This window comes from Natrix helvetica (genome assembly GCF_964273705.1).
Source record: "Natrix helvetica genome assembly, chromosome: 1".
In the NCBI taxonomy this organism is placed as follows: Eukaryota; Metazoa; Chordata; class Lepidosauria; order Squamata; family Natricidae; genus Natrix; species Natrix helvetica.
In genome coordinates, this window is record NC_138548.1 from 114,898,895 (window position 1) to 114,916,702 (window position 17,808).

Sequence of the window (17,808 nt, forward strand, 5' to 3'; positions counted from 1 at the left end):
AGTCCAATATCTGCGGAATGGATGCCCTAGGTGGGTCAACAGTCTGGTTGGAACACCACAGAGCAAAGGTCCGCCACATGGCATCATAAATGCAGTTCTGTGTGATGCCTGAATGGTAGCAAAGACGTTGAGGGAGACGTTATCGGCTGTTAAGGCTTGCCGCTCAATCGCCATGTAGTTAATTGCAGCCACTGGGGGTCGGGATGACAAACTGACCCTTGGTGTAGAGACAGGAGAGACCATGGGATGTGCCATAGGGTGGAAATTGACAGAGTCACTAGGTTGGCATACCAAGGCCGGTGTGGCCAATTTGGCGCTAGTAGCAACAGTTCTGCCTCCTGCTGCAGCATTTTTTGAACTACCCTCTGAATAAGGGGAGGAAATGCGTACAGAAGACCCCTGGGCCACTGGCACCTGAGAGCGTCTACTCCTTCTGCAATGGGGTCCATGAACCTCGAGTAATGCCTGGGTACCTGGTTGTTGTTTGCCGTCGCGAACAGGTTTGGGACTGGGAGGCCAAACCGTAGTGTTAGTCGATGGAAGAGGTTCGGATGGATGCTCCACTCCGCTTGATCTATCGTCCGGCTCAGCCAGTCTGCTTGGACATTGGAGACCCCTGAGATGTGTTCTGCCCCAAGAGAGGACAGGTGAGATTCCACCCACTGGCACAACAGGTTGGACTCCTGCATCAGGGACCAGGAACGAGTTCCCCCCTATCTGTTTATATGTGTCTTGGTCGTGGTATTGTCCGTGAGGACTAATATGTGTCGGGCCTGAACTCTGAGGTGGAAGTGTCTGAGGGCGAGGCGAACTGCCCGCAATTGAATACCTGGGGCAGAGGATAGACCGAACGGAAGAGCTCGGTACTGAAAGTGCCTCCCCCCATAGGAGAAGCGGAGATATTTTCGGTGGTCTATGAAAATGGGGATATGAAGGTAAGCTTCGGTCAAGTCTACCAACGTGAGGAAGTCGCCTTTCCTGACTGCCTGGAGGATGGTGTGCAGAGGATGCATTTTGAACCGCCGAGAGACAATGTGGCGGTTCAATGTTTTTAGATCTAATATTGCTCTCCATCCCCCGGAATTCTTCGGTACCACAAGCAGGCGGGAATAAAAACCCTGCCCTTCCTGATGGGGAGGAACCGGTTGGATGGCCCGGATCTCCAACAGGTGCTGAATGGCCTGTTCCATCAGTGCCCTCTTGCGAGGACATTGAGAGACCGGGCATGGCACAAAGTGTTCCTGGGGGATGGAGAGCAATTCTAGCATGAGACCAAATTTGACAGTTTTGAGTACCCAATTGTCTGTTGTGGTCTCCTCCGAGCGGTGGGCAAAGAATGCCAGGCGGCCTGCTATTGGAAGAGAGTCCAAATAGTCATTTCCTACGTGAAAATTGGTGGTTGCCACGGTAAGATTTCTAGGAGGGGAAACGCTGTGTGCTTCTATTGGACCTGTCCTGGTGAGATCCCTGTCTGGGAGTGTAGGACTGGTGTTGTGCATGGGGGAAGGAAGCCCCCCCCATCCACCAGCCAAAAGGGCAACCTCCTATAGAAGGGAGCGGGCCGACTGTCCTGTTTCTTGTAGATGGATGAAAGGATGTTGTGCTTGTCTTTAGATTCCGTGAGGTACGGGTCTAAGGGATTACAAATAATTGGGTGCCACTGAATGGGGAGACTGCTAGGCGCCACTTGGTACAGACATCCGCCTGCCATGGCTTGAGCCAAAGCAGACGCCTGGCCATGACTTGAGCCAAAGCAGACGCCTGGCCATGACTGAAGAGGCATGGCTTTAGAAGCGAATCTAGCAGCCTTAAGGGAAGAATCAGCCGCAAATTCAACCGCTGCCCTGATCTTGTTGAGATCCCTATGGATCTAGTGTCAGTAGGAGCGATGCGCTCCTGAAGCTGTTCAATCCAAACCAGGGCCGCTCTGGAGAAGAAGGAAGTGGCTGTAGAGGCCCTAACAGCCCAGGCCCCAGCCTGATAGTTTTTGACTAAGGTTTGATCTGATCTTTTCTCCTCAGGCTTGAGAACCTCCTCAGGAGCTCCAGAGACCACAGAAGGTGAAGATAGGGCTGCAAGCGGTTCATCCACTTGGGGAGTCTCAAAGAACTTGGTGAGATCTGGTGCAATATTGTAGAGACGTTTGTCAAGGCCGGTCGGCTGGCCCACTGCTTCTGGATATCTTGGGAACCGGGATCACCTCTTTTTCCACCGTGGGTTCGGTGAAAGGAGTACTGGGACCCTCAGTTGAAGTCGGTTCTGCCGGTTTATCCTGTGAAGTAGAAGCTGAAGCAGAAGATGGTCAGCAGCTTTAACGGCCTTAAGTAGAAGGGACTTAAATCAATCAGTTTTGAATAATCCGGTACAGGCAGAGGTATCTGGGGTGACCATCTCATCAGACAGGTCTGAGTCCTGCAGGTTATCTTGCTCCCCGCCAATTGAGGCCTGAGAAGTAGAGGCAGAGGGATCATGTTGCTGAGCCGCAGCAGAAGATTTATGCTTATGGCCATGTGATGGAGCAGGTTGAGGTTGCTGTTGTAGGCCAGCAGTCATGATCTATTTAATAGATTCAGCAATGATGGTTGCCATATCATCAGGAGAAGTGGTGTGGGGGTGGGGGGCCCCAGAACCATGTGTAACCAGGAGGGAAGCCTGTTCAAAGGTGCACTCCCTATTGAGAGAAACATCAAAGAAATTGCCTCTGTTGTCAGGTTCCATCAAAGACGAGGACTCCGAAGAAGACAATTCCCCTTCTGAATAGGCCAGGGTAGGGTCAGGGCACTTGGGAGGCAAGACAGGTGGAACTGGGGATACCACTTGGTGATCCTCGGAGGGAGGGAGGGAGGGAGGGCTGGGCAGTTAGACTATGTTGTTTTGGGGCCCTCTGAAATTCTTTCTCAAGGGCCTTCTGCTTGCGCTCTTCTGCCCTGGTAGTCGCTTTAGAGACCTTGGGGCTTACTCCTGAGGAAGGGGCCTCTTTGGCTTGCCTCTTCCTGCTGCTCTTTGCCCGATGGCCCTGCCTCCTCTAATCCTGCATTCGTATCCATAGCTGGATCAGCCGTTTCCCCAAACATAAATCAACATCCCAATAAGATAGACAACGGTCTCACCCGTTTGCTGGCCAGGCGCTCCTGATCCGGTCCACCTGGGGTGAGCCCGCATTGCCGGGCACTCCAAACGGCTGCTGTAGAGTTCGCGCCTTTTTTAAAGCGTCCAAAATGGTCGACTTTTTTCCTCTGAGGCTTTTCCGAGCCTCAAAATGGCCACTGATACTAAATGTGGCCAGACGATCTGCAGAATGGCCACCGGACTCGCCTGGAACCGCTGCGCGCAAAACAGCCGGTCACGCGTCCCTCCGAATGCCCAGAATCATCAAGGAACGCCGCGGGGAAACAGCCGTGGAGCCGTAGCTCGTGAGCTGGCCGATCTGATTGCAAGGCAGGCTTCCTGAGCGAATTCGTGGCCGCAGGCTATCAGACGGCTGAGAAGAGGCAGCCAGAGATCAGTTTCGAATTTCCCTCCAATTTGTAGAATAAAGGATTATTTAAGGACCCAATTTAAAGGAACAACAAAACTTTTTGGAAAAATTTACCAATTAAAGATATAATTAAATAATTTGGAGGAGAGATCAATTCTCACAGCCAGTCCAGGTTGGTCTGAGTCTGAAACTGCGGAGGAGCCACAAAGGCTCGATGACATCCTAAGTGTAGACTCAGTCCGATTGGTTAATGGGCGGAGCATACCCAGTCTGGCTGCTGTCTCTACGATAACAGGAAAATAAAGCATTTCTAACACTTTCCATTTTAAAATATCCTCAAGCAAGAAAAAGTAGAGCAGTGTAAGATATGTGTACAAAGTGTTAGATGCATGTAACCAGCTGGCTTCGGATAGTCCATACCTGCACCAAAACACGCATTGTTTGGATATAAAAAAATCAGGAGCCTAGTAGTTTTTTCAACTAACTAATTTTACTAAAAGGCATGACCTTTGATGACTTGTGGCTCACCATTTAAACAGTGATAGGTGAGGGTGAGGGAAGGGAGGGTAAGACAAATTGGTTATGTAGATGCAAATTATATGTGAGGCAGATTATCTTATTACTTAACCATTCCAATGAATTAAAAACCTATTGTGTTTTTGAGACTTTTCCTAGATTGTCTAAAAACGTTTGATGTGAGTTAAGCAGTCTCTTGCTCAATGGTGCTGTTAAAGCTTTGTTTCTTTCAGCATATTATATGTTACAGGCTATCTTCACTTAATGACCATCCTGCTTAGGGACCATCTGAAGTTAAAATGGTGCTGGAAAAGTAAATTTACAATTGGCCCTTGCATTCACAACCATTGCAGAATCAAGGAAGGAACTCTTCAGCTCTTAATCTTTTCAATGCTGTTTCTCATGTTGTTTAACACTTATAAGGAAGACCAGAAGTTAACCACCAATTTGATGTGAGATTGAAGATTTATTTTATTCCAATTTGCCTTTGGTTTGGACTGATTCTGTATGACCTTTATAGTTAGACCATTTGTTTCACATTTTTAATGGCTTTTCTTACATTCCTACTAATTGGAGGAGTGGGGTACTACATGTTGCCTTAATATTACAAACTGTACATTTTACCTTTCACACGTGTAGCATTCACAATATTCATTATTTTCTCCGAAAAAGCCATCTCCATAATAGCAAGAAATTTCCTCCCCAGGTTCAATATCTCGCAAAGCTTTCACGCATGCTGTGTCCCGGCCAGTCGAAACAAACTGTAGAGGATGAATGATTAAAATTTATTTTAATTTTTAAAAAAGTTTTCTTAATATAATTTCATTTTAAAAATTTGATTATGTAAAACATTGCACACCTACCTTACAGTTGGGTCTGCAATCTGAAAAAGGTCCAAAAGATAAAATCAATTAACTGTTGATAAGACCTGAAACATGAATAATTACAGATACCCAAAGTAAGGTTTTATACAGGTTTTATTATCTATTGCACAACTTAACTGAAACAGGCACAATAGCAAAATTTGAAATATTTAATAAATAATTCTAACTCCATTTCAAATAGGATTATTATTTTAGATCATTCTGATTAAATTAGGGTATAAATAAAAATACATTAAGGAGTTGCAAATTCAACTCATTTTTTAAAATGTTTGCTTACCATGATTAATGAAAGCAGCTGGACCAAGCCACAACTGAGCACAGTTTTTCCGTGTTGAATACATGACACTGAAGTCATTTTCTCCATGTCTGAGCAACATATTCTCTTCTAGTTCAGAGAGTTCAGCAATACAGCCTACTAATAACTCTATCTTGTCATTTCGTTTCCTAGTAAACAAAGAAATAAATTATTTTGTATAATTTTATTTCCATAATACAAAAGTTTAATAAGGGATAAATTATGTCCCCCCAACCAGACTTGAATTTGCTCAATTCAATAGTAATTCAGGTTGCAGAGGTTATACAAGTGGTTAAACATAGATTTTATTGACTTGTTTGTTCAATTTAATTTTGGCACTGCCCGATTTCTAAGGTGGGTGAACATCTGACAATCTAGGAGAAAATCCTTTCAACTGAAAGAAAATAATGCTAAAGCAGCAGCAGACTGGAAGAAGCAAAAATAATGAAAAACAGACAAAAGCTTAGAAGGGGAATTTTAGAAAAGCCTCCCTGGCACCAACAATGTTGTTTTTATTTTATTTATCACATTTTAAACTCCCTCACACAATTTTATCACTTCAAAAATCTGGCTTAGCAACATTCCCCCCCCCCCCCCACTTACCACTCTTTTGTTGCAACTATTTTGGCTCCATTTTGCTCTGATGAATATCGATTGCATGGCAATATTTCAAATCCACTGTCAGTTGCAAACATTCGTAAATAAATAAATACCTGCAGCAAGAAAAAAAAATATTTAAAAAAACCCTGCTAAGAACCTCAGTACACTGTGCTGCCAAATTGCACTAAAATCGATGCTACACTTTCTTAAAACTCAGAATATTAACATCTCACTGATATGCTTCACAGAACCACAGAGTAAATATAAATTAGCATGTATTTTATATAACATACAGTATAAAATTTGAGCTTTCAAAATCACTTTTATGTGAAAAGGGAGAGGGGAAAATCATTATATCCTTACACACACTTCCAGCTAATGTCACGTTAATTAACATATTGTGTATTAAATCATATCACCGGGAGTTCCAGCACTCCCCAGCCAGGGAAGAAAGTTAGTTTTTGAATGTATTACTCTCCAATTCTCAAACGTCTGACAATTCTCTGAGACACAGCACTACCAAAGTATTCAAGAGAATTCAAGGCTTTAGAGTACTGAACTAAGAATTCCTTTTAAAATAACACACCTTTTTCCAAAGGACAGACTTTCAATGTATGAAGCCCTAATTTCCTCAATGTGTAATATTCTGCAAAGATGAGATGTAAATTATATCTTTTAAAAAAACAATAAAAATAGGACACTAGTTGTTTTAGCTATTTAATATTTAAATTTTGCATCTCCCAATAAAACCATTAAGCATATACTCCTCAGTAAGAGTTTCTGGCTTATTCCTTGAATTCAGTCTTCAAACTTATATTTATTCGCTTCCTATATACCACTCACTAAGGAAAGCTGTATTCTAATGCATCAGTTTAAAGTCATTTCGATAAATGTTCATAGGGGACATAATTCCAGTTATTTCTTTATCATAATTAAGTAATCACGTATATCTGCACAAACTTTTTACAAGACACAACATTTCACTATAAAAAGCAAACAATTTCCTTCATTTGATTCCAGCTGCCTCTGATAATATCCTGTTTTTTTTCTTTTCTTTGAAGCTTTCTACTATCTCAGTCCTTTCTCTTTTTCTGCTGTTAATTTTCATCCAGTTAGTTAATTTTTAAAAATCTTACATAGTATATTTATTAAATTATCAAATTTGTACATCGTCCAACTCCAAGCAACTCTGGGTGTTTGCTAAAGATAGAAACAGACATTTTTTTTTTCTATCAGTTTAACATCCACAATATCCTATAAACTGTACTTGTAACAAACTGAACTTGGATTAAGTATAAATACACCTACATGTTCTTTGAACAACCTTTCCTGCATTTTGTTCTTGTTAAGAAAATAGTGCCGGGCCCAGTCACCTGACGTCAAGGACTTGAAGGCTTTTTCCAAGTGCTCATCTTTTTTAAAACGTTCAATCACCTCCTTCAGTTCCTCTTGTCTTCCTTTTATTGGTCGAAACCTCAGGCAAAAAAGGAAAAAAACCCAAGATAGAACTTCAATCAAGCTGCATTTTATATACAGAGAAACTAAATTACAATAGGACCAAAAGTAGAAATGAATGTTTCAACAGTTTTACACAATTGATTAAAAGAGGAATAATTAGTTACTGAAGTAGGAGAAATATTTTTAATAATTACAAGGAAATATCAATAGCTCTGTAAAAAATATGGGGGAAGTCACATCTGAAATATAGAACAGTATTTATCTCAGTGATGACATATCTATTTCATTTGCATGAGAGATACCAGTCAAATAAAGCTTTTTAAAAACACATATAAGGTTTGTTTTACATATTTATAGTGTTAATCTTCAAGGTAGTTTGAAGAAGCACAAACCATAAATTACTAACAGCCTTTATTGTAACAGTATCTTACAAGTCTGAAAGCATTTCCCCCCTCCTTTACTTTTACTTTCCACAAAACTAGAGAGGGTTTCTTCTGAGATGCTCCTTTTCCTTCTTTGGGAAGGAAACGAGGTACCTTTTGCATGAAGATTCATAGGCCGAGGCCCCCATCTCCCAAGATCCTTCCTACAGGCCATTACATGCACCAAATAATGAAGATTTTCTTCACGAGATTCCTCTTTTTTGATATGTTGAGCATCGTTTTCTCCCATATGTTCCTATTTACACACTCGTCATGTGAGAATTATTTATCTCCTGATTTCATTAATGCAGTTAATCCCAAGACTCGGTTTTCTGTTGCACTCACCTTATGAAATGCTGTAGCAAGATGTGTTGAACTAGGATACTATAGTTAGGTGGTGTGCTAAAAATGTCTAAGGAATTTAGTCAAAACTTTAATTGAACTTGGATATTTTTAGTTCTGTTCAATATAAACTACTTATTAATTTTACTTATTTTCTTTGCTTCATGAGCTCTTTTTTCACAGGAATAGGTGGGATATAAGCTTTCAGAGAAAATCTGATATAGAGTAATTCTTGGTTTACTATCACAATTGCAACCAGAATTTCTATTGTAAAGTAAGTTTTACAAAGATTTTTGCCATGGTTAAATGAATCACTGTAGTTGTTAAGTGAATTGTGTGGCTGTTAAGTGAATGAGGATTTCCTCATTGGTTATGCTTTTTGGAAGCTGGCTGGGAAGGTCACAAATTGGGATCACATGTCCCCAAGATACTGTAATCGTCGTCAATACATGACTTTGCCATTCACCCAAATTTTGTCCATGGGATCATTGCAATGGTTAAGTAGGAGGACCGGTTGTAAGTCACTTTATCAGTGCCATTATAACTTCAAAATAAATGAGCATGTCAAGGACTCTCTGTACTAATAAGATAAAATGATATAATTATCTTTTAGCAACCGTATCATTTGTTTCTAGATTCTGAATGCTGAAATATTATTACACAATTTAATGAACAACACAGAGAATATTTTGATATAATTTTAATTAAGAAACTCTATTTTTCTTGTGATGGTGTGGTGGGCTAATTATCCTTTTTTTTCCAACAAATTCATGCATTGGCCTCTGTAAATATGGCTTGGCTCATTTATTTATTAAATTTGTACGTTGCCCATTTTGCTGTCATATAATTCTCGGTGGCTTACATGATAAAACAATATTAGAAAAGATTAAAACAGTAAACAATAAACATAGCATAAAACAATTATTTGAAGCTATTGTGCAGATATTACTCAGCAATGCTATGGCATATTTTGCTTTGCTTTTTAATTATCTGTAGAAGGAGATGGTGAAAGAATACTCATACAGGTGGTGCTTGCTTAATGGCCGCTCATTCAGTGACTGAACTTACGATAGTGTTGAACAAGTGCTACTTACGACTGGTCCTTGAAGTTTCAGATGTCGCAACGTTCCCATGGTCACAATTGAGATCTGGGCGTTTGGGCCCAGAGGTGGGAGGTGAGAGGTCAATTATGTTGTGGCATTCTACGGTCAGGTGAACACTATTCGCAACTTTCCAGGTTCCAATAAGTGAAGTCAATGGGAAAGCAAACGATGATCAAATGACGTTCTGGTGATGATAACCAGAAGTGCCAGAGTTGCTGTTGCTAAGTAATCATGTGATATCAGACCTTACAACCATGTTGCTTAGTGATGGAAAATCCAATCCCAATTGCCATAGTTAATTTGAGGGCTACCTGCAATTGAGGCCAGAAAGTTGGGCTAAGTGCCTGTTTGTCATTTTAGCAAAATTACATCTGTGCTTGAAGCAAGAACCCCTGTTGCCAAGTGGGAAATTCAGAAAAAGCCAAATGGGGGAGGCTAGTGGTTTGCTTGTCCTGCATTGCTCAATCAGCTTCACTTTTGTGTTCCTTGAGGAGGAGATACCAGTATTAAGACAAATTCAGACCACCGCATGTTTTTTTGACATAGTTTTCCTCTTGGTTGATACTGACTGCATCAATTCAGGGGGATCTAGTCAATTATCAACATCATCACAGCCAATACTTTTCCATGGGGAGGGAGGTAATACCTAACTTGAAGAAGGCAGTGCTCTATATGCTCTTCAATGAAGTATCATTAGATAGGCTTGTTCTGATAACTACAGTTGCAAATTTGCACTGTTGGTGCAAGTGGTTGAGAGAATGTTGACTGAACAATTCTGGACTCTCCTGGATGGAGAATAGGATTTAGATCTTTTTCAACTGATTAGAGAACAGATCGTGGCCTGGGAAAAGCACATCTGTTAATTACTTCAGGCCAAGTATCATGACACTTAAAACATATCTGTTATGACAATCTTTTTTTTAATTTTCAGCTTCAGATGACCTCTAAAATTTGTTGGTAATCGAAGTATAAGAATATCAAAATGTCATTTTAATAAGACATGGATAGTGCTCAACTTATGATAAATGAGTCAAGAATTTTTATTGCTAAGCAAGGTAGTTGTTAAGTGTGTTGTGCCTGATTTTATGACTTTTGCCATATCTGCTAAGTGAATCACACAATTGTTAAGTTAATTACCATTAAGTGAATTTGGCTTCTCCCACTGACTTTGCTTTCAAACGCTGGCTGAGAAAGTTACGTACACTTTGTAAATATATGCCAGCTGACAAGAACCCAAATTTGTTCATGTGATTATGCTGCAACAATCATAAGTGTGAGGACCAGTTGTAAGTCACTTTCTTCAGTGTTGGTGTAACTTTGAACTTTGATATCCTTGAACCTTGGCTAAATGAATGGTTTGAACTGAGGACCACCTGTACCAAAAAGTATGCATTAGAGCCTTTTATCAGTTCAAACTGAAAAGACCCAATAAACAACTGAATAATCCTGAATCCCATATTGCCTTTCTCATACATCTCAGTGTATTAAATATATTATGTTACACACCAAACCTGTAGAATACTGCTATATAAAGAACTATAGATTTAGCAAGCATTGAGGATAGCAAAGAAGAACATTGTTCAATGTTGGAAAGACAGACTTACACAGATTTACAATTTGGGATTACAAATACATGTTTACTTATATGTGTGAGTTGAGTTTTTATTGATGTAATAGAATTGATGCATATTGTCTTGTGCAATCTAGGTTTAATGACCTGTTTAAAAATGAGAGACTCAATTATATTTCTTGTATGTAAAGTATTTTTCTTGTATCTTTTTACTTTTTTGTCAATCAAACAAAAAAGGAAACTATAATCCATCTTAATAATTTAGGTTGAGATATTTTAATTTAACATGATATTTTTAAGGTCAATCTTACAAAGGTCAAGCTTCAAATTTAGGGATGGCTGTAAAGCAACAAATCCTAATATTTTTCTTGGTATTAAAAATAAATAAGAAATATATTCACAGTATCAACATTTTTTACATGCTGTTGAAATGTTGAATAGGTTTTTTGCTCAAAAAATGTTATATTCCAGTCACCTCACACACACAAAGATAGACCCACAAGCACACACACACAGAGAGAATATGCCATATAATTAAAAGCTCTTTATGGAGCTTTTTTTAATTATGAAGCCTAAGGAATAGCAGTAATACTAGGAATAGAAGAAAACTTAAAAGAATGTGATTTCTAATAAGACACAATTCTTTCAAAAACACAACTGGCAAATCTATCATCTTCTCTCTATTAGTTACTTTAAATAATTTGCCTACTTATATAATAAAATAAAGTAACCATTACACAATGCTCATTAAAATACCTTCATGTTGCTGTAATTCATTCATTAGCTATTATGTAGTGGTCTATATACTATCCATTCTCAATTCTTTGGGCATTGTAACATCATCCATGCATAAAATGGAGTAACCAAAAAAATCCTTAAAAAGCAAAACAAATAATTTCAGGAAAACCCAATAAAGATGGGTTGATTGCCAGGATAGTCCAGAAAATAGGATGAAGGAAACAAATCTAGTATCTTGAAATCTTTGATGAAGGTTGCCTTTCATAAATGCAGCTTGAGGGCTTATGAAGAACTTGTTAATGAACACAAAAAATAAATATGAATTAAAGCAGTCAAATTTTCCTCAATTAAATACCTAATTCCCAGTGTACTGGGTTATTATTTTTTACACTTTAAATTTGTCAGATCCACCTAGGTTTCAACTAAAACAAATAAGGCTTTATGTTTGCTCAATAATAAAACAATTACCTAGTGTTCATTTTATGTGTTTGAAAGCCTAAATATGGATCAAGAACCAAACTAGTTGCTAGGTCATCATTTTCACATAGCTCCTTGGCAGACATTCCAGAAGAAGGCACGTAGCGACTTTGGCCCTCAAATCCCGAACCACCACTACCTGCATAAATCAAAACAAATGATTAGCTGATACTGAACACTGAATTGTATCAATCTTTCTCCTTGTATAGGGAACAAGAAAAAAAGCAGGAATCTTAAGAATAATGCAGAAGCTTATTCCAAGTATGTGTTGGTCCAGTGGTGGGCACAATGCTGTTTATGCATAAGATTCATTTTCACCAGGATATTTGTGACGACAGAAGTTACCACATGACTGAACAGAGACTTTCAAGTGAGGTCCCATAGGAAATGTTCAGGGAATGAACAATGCATATATCATAAAGAGCCAAAAGATGATTGTCATCTTTTGTATGAATTAATGAGTGCGCTTTACAATGTATGTTGTACAGCATCTCAGATGAATTATTTTCATTAGATAAAAGTAATTTAGCTTATAGAATTTATATCGTATTTTATCTGACAGTGGTCTGAACGTATATATTTTTACTTTTGTGAAATACTAACACCGCTTCCTAGCAAATCCTCTCTATTCTGATATCAATTCACATGTCTCTTTCATTTTATTCCTCAAACATTAAATAAAAATAACCACTCTCTGATTTTAAAATGTTATCACATATAAACAACCAGCATTTTTAGTGCAGCCTGCAGGTATTCCTTAAAATTAGGTGTAATGGTATGAAGTGATTGATTTGCAGTTGGTACATTCAGTAAACCGTATAATAAAGGAGTCATGATTTCATATAAAATATGTTATATAAAGAAAAAGGATGCAAGCACAATCTACCAATGAATAATTTGCTATTCAGTTTTAACATGTTGATATTGAGCACAAAACAAATCCTTTTAATTGCATGCTTGATTTCAGGATAAATCCATATTCTATGTCCAAAAACCTAAAGCAAATCAAAGTCTTCTATCCTAATCAGAAGTTCTCCAGTTACAAAAGGAAAGGAGAAGTGATTGTTGTAAGTAGCAAGTTATGTACCTCTGCTGGATTATTAAATTAGTACTGACTTCAGTAGTGTAATTTTGGTCTTGGCCTAGTTGTATAATGACATATGAAGTATGACGTGACAGCAAGAATGTCTTACTTGGAGTTGCTCTGAAAAATGAAGCCATATAAGCCATATGAATCTTTATGACCATTAAAAATAGTAAAGCATGTAAACTTGTTTCCCTATGTGAAACAGATAATAAATGGCAACATTTTAATCAACCAAAACCCAGAAGAAATTACCCTTATATAATCAGAAATGGAAACTCAAATTAAGTTTGCCTTTAAATCTTCAGGTTATTTGTTTCTTTTAAATTAATATTCTATCACTTTAACTCAGATCCAATATCTACATGGAAATGAAATTAAACAATTATGAGTAGGTTATCTTTAAAATTGCTCCTGTAAACATACACTCCCCTGAATATTGTGACTGTAGATTGTGTTCTACTGATACTTTCTGGGACAAATTATAAATAAGTGGAAAACTGAATTCTTTACCACTGCAAACTATGCATTAGCAACGTTTTAACATTGAAAGGAAGACTATAAGGCTCACACTTAAGCTTTCATTGGGACTTCAATTTATTTAAAAAAGTATAAATTATTTACGCACATTACTGTGTCATCATATATAAATGAGAAAAACTTTTAAAAATATATACAAGAAAGAAAATATACTTGGCAAATACAGCCTTTTAAAAATTAACAAAGATGATAACTTGAGATCATCCTAGCACATTAACAAATACATACATCTGCTGGACCGTCTCTCAACTCCATTTTTGCCAGTCTTTGGATTTTCCTTCCCAGAATGCTGTAATTTGGACTGATTTTGATGGTGGTCATTAGATAACCTGCTTCCATTTCTCCGGCCATTCACCACCATGTTCTTGGATTCTCCCAACCACTTCATTCCCACAGACAATTTGCCCCCGTTGCATTTAGTCCTTCTTCCAAAGGCTTTTGGAAATCAATGGTAGTCCAGTTTCCTAAAAGAAAAAGAATGCACAAACATAAATAAACTATTCAATGCAATTTTATTAATGCTATATAATAATATATAAAAATAATACATAGCCTTTTTTTACACATTTTGTATAGGTAGTTCTCAATTTACGAACATTAGTTTAGTGATTGTTCAAAGTTACAATGGCACTGAAAAAAAGCAATTTGTGACCGATTTTCACACTGTTGCAGCATCCCCATCATCCCACATTTTGATCATGTGATCAAAATTCAGGCAACTAGCACGTATTTATGACAGCTGCACTCTTCCAGGGTCATGTGATCACCATTTGTAACCTTCCCAACTGGATTCCAATGAGCAGTCAAGAGGGAAGCCAGATTCACTTAATGACCTCATGATTCACTTAACAACTGCAGTGATTTGCTTAACAACTGTGACAAAATGGGGCAAAACTCACTTAGCAACTGCATTGCTTAATAATAAAAAAATCAGGTTCAATAATGGTTGTAAGTCAAAGACTACCTGTACTACATTTCTTGATATACAGTGGGGCAAAAAAGTATTTAGTCAGCCACCAATTGTGCAAGTTCTCCCACTTAAAAAGATGAGAGAGGCCTGTAATTGGCATCATAGGCAGACCTCAACTATGAGAGACAAAATGAGAAAACAAATCCAATCACATTGGCTGATTTGGAAAGAATTTATTTGCAAATTATGGTGGAAAATAAGTATTTGGTCACCTACAAACAAGCAAGATTTCTGGCTCTCACAGACCTGTACCTTCTTCTTTAAGAGGCTCCTCTGTCCTGCACTCATTACCTGTATCACCTGTTTGAACTTGTTATCAGTATAAAAGACACCTGTCCACAACCTCAAACAGTCACACTCCAAACTCCACTATGGTGAAGACCAAAGAGCTGTGGAAGGACACCAGAAACAAAATTGTAGATCTGCACCAGGCTGGGAAGACTGAAACTGCAATAGGCAAGCAGCTTAGTGTGAACAAATCAACTGTGGGAGCAATAATTAGAAAATGACATACAAGACCACTGATAATCTCCCTCGATCTGGGGCTCCACGCAAGATCTCACCCCGTGGGGTCAAAATAATCACAAGAACGGTGAGCGGGAGTGGGAGAATGTCATATGGTCAGATGAAACCAAAATAGAACTGTTTGGTAGAAACACAACTCGTCATGTTTGGAGGAGAGAGAATGCTGAGTTGCATCCAAAGAACACCATACCTGCTGTGAAGCATGGGGGTGGCAACATCATGCTTTGGGGCTGTTTCTCTGCAAAGGGACCAGGACGACTGATCCGTGTACAGGACAGAATGAATGGGGTCATGCATCATGAGATTTTGAGTGCAAACCTCCTTCCATCAGCAAGGGCATTGACGATGAAACGTGGGTGGGTCTTTAAACATGACAATGATCCCAAATATACCGCCCAGGCAATGAAGGAGTGGCTTCGTAAGAAGCATTTCAAGGTCCTGGAGTGGCCCAGCCAGTCTCCAGATCTCAACCCCATAGAAAATCTTTGGAGGAGTTGAAAGTCCGTGTTGCCCAGCGACAGCCCCAAAACATCACTGCTCTAGAGGAGATCTGCATGGAGGAATGGGCCAACATACCAGCAACAGTGTGTGCCAATCTTGTGAAGACTTACAGGAAACGTTTGACCTCTGTCATTGCCAACAAAGAATATATAACAAAGTATTGAGATGAACTTTTGATATTGACTAAATACTTATTTTCCACCATAATTTGCAAATAAATTGGTGGGAGAACTTGCACAATTGGTGGCTGACTAAATACTTTTTTGCCCCACTGTATATTATAATTTTTCCATTAAAACAAAGTTTCTCTTGGTTGCTTTGCAAACTGTTCCCCTTCACTTTGTAGAACCCTCTGTCCACAACAAACCCTTTTGCCACAATAAAAGTATTCTGACCATGGCAAAAACACTCAAGTTAGAAGATGGGGAAATTTGTAACATCTTGCTTCTCTTCTGAAGGCAATTTTAAGGTCTAACTAGATATAACAATATTCATAATCCGATGAAGATGTTATGACGCTACTCAAACCTTCTCATGAGTTCCTCAGAAGTGAGGAACCTGATGATTACGAAAAATCATATCTGATAAAGAACTCATAGCACAACTAGTTCCAATCCTAACTCTCTAGGTTACTATCCTAATAAAATCATGCAACTTTAAGGCTATGAGATGGCACCAGGTTAAAAATAAAAGAATAGAGAGATGGGGGTGTGGCAGTTTTTTCAAGGAGAGTACTGGAGTAATAATGATCTTAGGAATCAGGATCTTCTCCTAACTCTTAAATCAGGATAATTAACATAATCAGCCTGATTTGGGTAGAGGACAGAAAACTTTTCAAATAAAAGCTTCGACTTGAGGTCAACAATAATTTTCCTTGTATCTCCAGAGATGGGAACATAACTTTGCAATTGACTTTGTGAACAACTGACCTATCCAATGTTTAGAACCATGATGGCGAACCTATGGCACATGGAGCCATTTCTGAAGTCACGTGAGGCGTTGTCCTGTCAGCTCCATTGCGCTGGCCAGCTGATTTTTGGGCTTGGTTTTCAGCCGTTTTTCTCTCTGGAGGGGGAAAAAACGGCCCAACGCATAAATCGGAATGGATTTTGGGAACAGACTTCCGGTTTGCACATTGGGATGTTTTTCGCTCTCCATAGACTTCAGGAAAGTCTTCTGAAGCCTCTAGACGGAGAAAAATGGCCCAACGGGCAACCTGGAAGTCAGTTCCCAAATTTCTGGTTTGCACGTGGGCCATTTTACGCTCTCCCCAGACAGCCTCTGGAGCCTTGGGAGGGAGAAAAATGGCCCTACAGGGCCCACCAGAAGTCGGAAAACAGGCAGTTTCCAGCCTCTGGAGGGCCTTCGGGAGGCGGTGGAGGCGATTTTCGCCCTCCCCAAGCTCCAAGAAAGCCATGCGTGCACGCGCAGGGCACCGGGGGGGTCATGTGTGTATGCGCAGAGAGCACAGTGTGTGGGGACATTAAATTATGGGGGTGCTTTTGGCATCTGAGGTGAAAAAGCTTCGCCGTGACTGGTCTAGAATATGCCTTGTAAACTACACAGGAGGTGAAGAAATTTATGATACCATAGGCAGAGGTAAATTCTGATCTACTTGTACTGAAGTTTAAAATAGGTAAATGCAAAGAAAAGTCAGAATTGGCAAACAAGCAACCAAATTAGTAGATATATTTGTGTTTCTCTCCATCTATTGACTTTTATGGGCTTTCTATGGAAATCAGATCTATAATTTGATCTTTCATCTGGGTATTTTTCTTTATCTGTTTCTCCCCTTTACATTTCTAAGATACTTAATAGTCATGTATGCAATTAATTGAACATTTCCCAAGTTATCCTTCAAAAACATATCCAGACATTGGGCTTTTATTTCTATAGCACCTATTGGATGCAGAGTGCTATTTTTGTTTTAGCTTCTGCAGCACAGTGAGATGAAAAACTGGTGAAAACTGGAAACAGAAAAAGTGGTATGCCAGGGATGAAAATAGGCAGTGATAATTAAAATGTACTTGTTGCCCATAGCTGGGTATCTCCCCTTAGAAATCTTCAAGAAACTGAGCTAACTACTTTAATATGACATATTTTATTTACAATCTGTCTGCCTGTTTAATTAATTCAATTCTGAATAAAGACTGAAGCTAGCGCTATAGGATTGAAGACACTTGGAAGTTTGAAAATTTGCATGTGAAATGGATTATTTGGATCTCACAGGAAATGCCATGACACACTTCTGATCCTGCCAGATGTGTCTCAAGTTTGAAATGACCCTGAATTTTAGAGCATTTCT

The 17,808-nt window shown here is 39.1% G+C and overlaps 1 protein-coding gene across 2 annotated transcripts in view; it reads right to left on the reverse strand.

Annotated features, from left to right (window-relative positions):
* Nucleotides 1-17,808, reverse strand: part of KMT5B (lysine methyltransferase 5B) — a 42,680-nt gene that overhangs the window by 15,593 nt on the left and 9,279 nt on the right. Inside the window, exons 2-8 of one of the 2 annotated variants that reach the window (XM_081936023.1) lie at nucleotides 13,736-13,971; nucleotides 11,875-12,022; nucleotides 7,082-7,253; nucleotides 5,777-5,886; nucleotides 5,156-5,322; nucleotides 4,858-4,877; nucleotides 4,619-4,755 (exon numbers count right to left, since the gene is read on the reverse strand). In XM_081936023.1, coding sequence (XP_081792149.1) covers nucleotides 4,619-4,755; nucleotides 4,858-4,877; nucleotides 5,156-5,322; nucleotides 5,777-5,886; nucleotides 7,082-7,253; nucleotides 11,875-12,022; nucleotides 13,736-13,895 — 914 coding nt within the window. In that variant the 5' untranslated portion in view covers nucleotides 13,896-13,971. The remainder of the gene's footprint in view (nucleotides 1-4,618; nucleotides 4,756-4,857; nucleotides 4,878-5,155; nucleotides 5,323-5,776; nucleotides 5,887-7,081; nucleotides 7,254-11,874; nucleotides 12,023-13,735; nucleotides 13,972-17,808) is intronic. The other variant, XM_081936024.1, reaches the window with a different exon arrangement.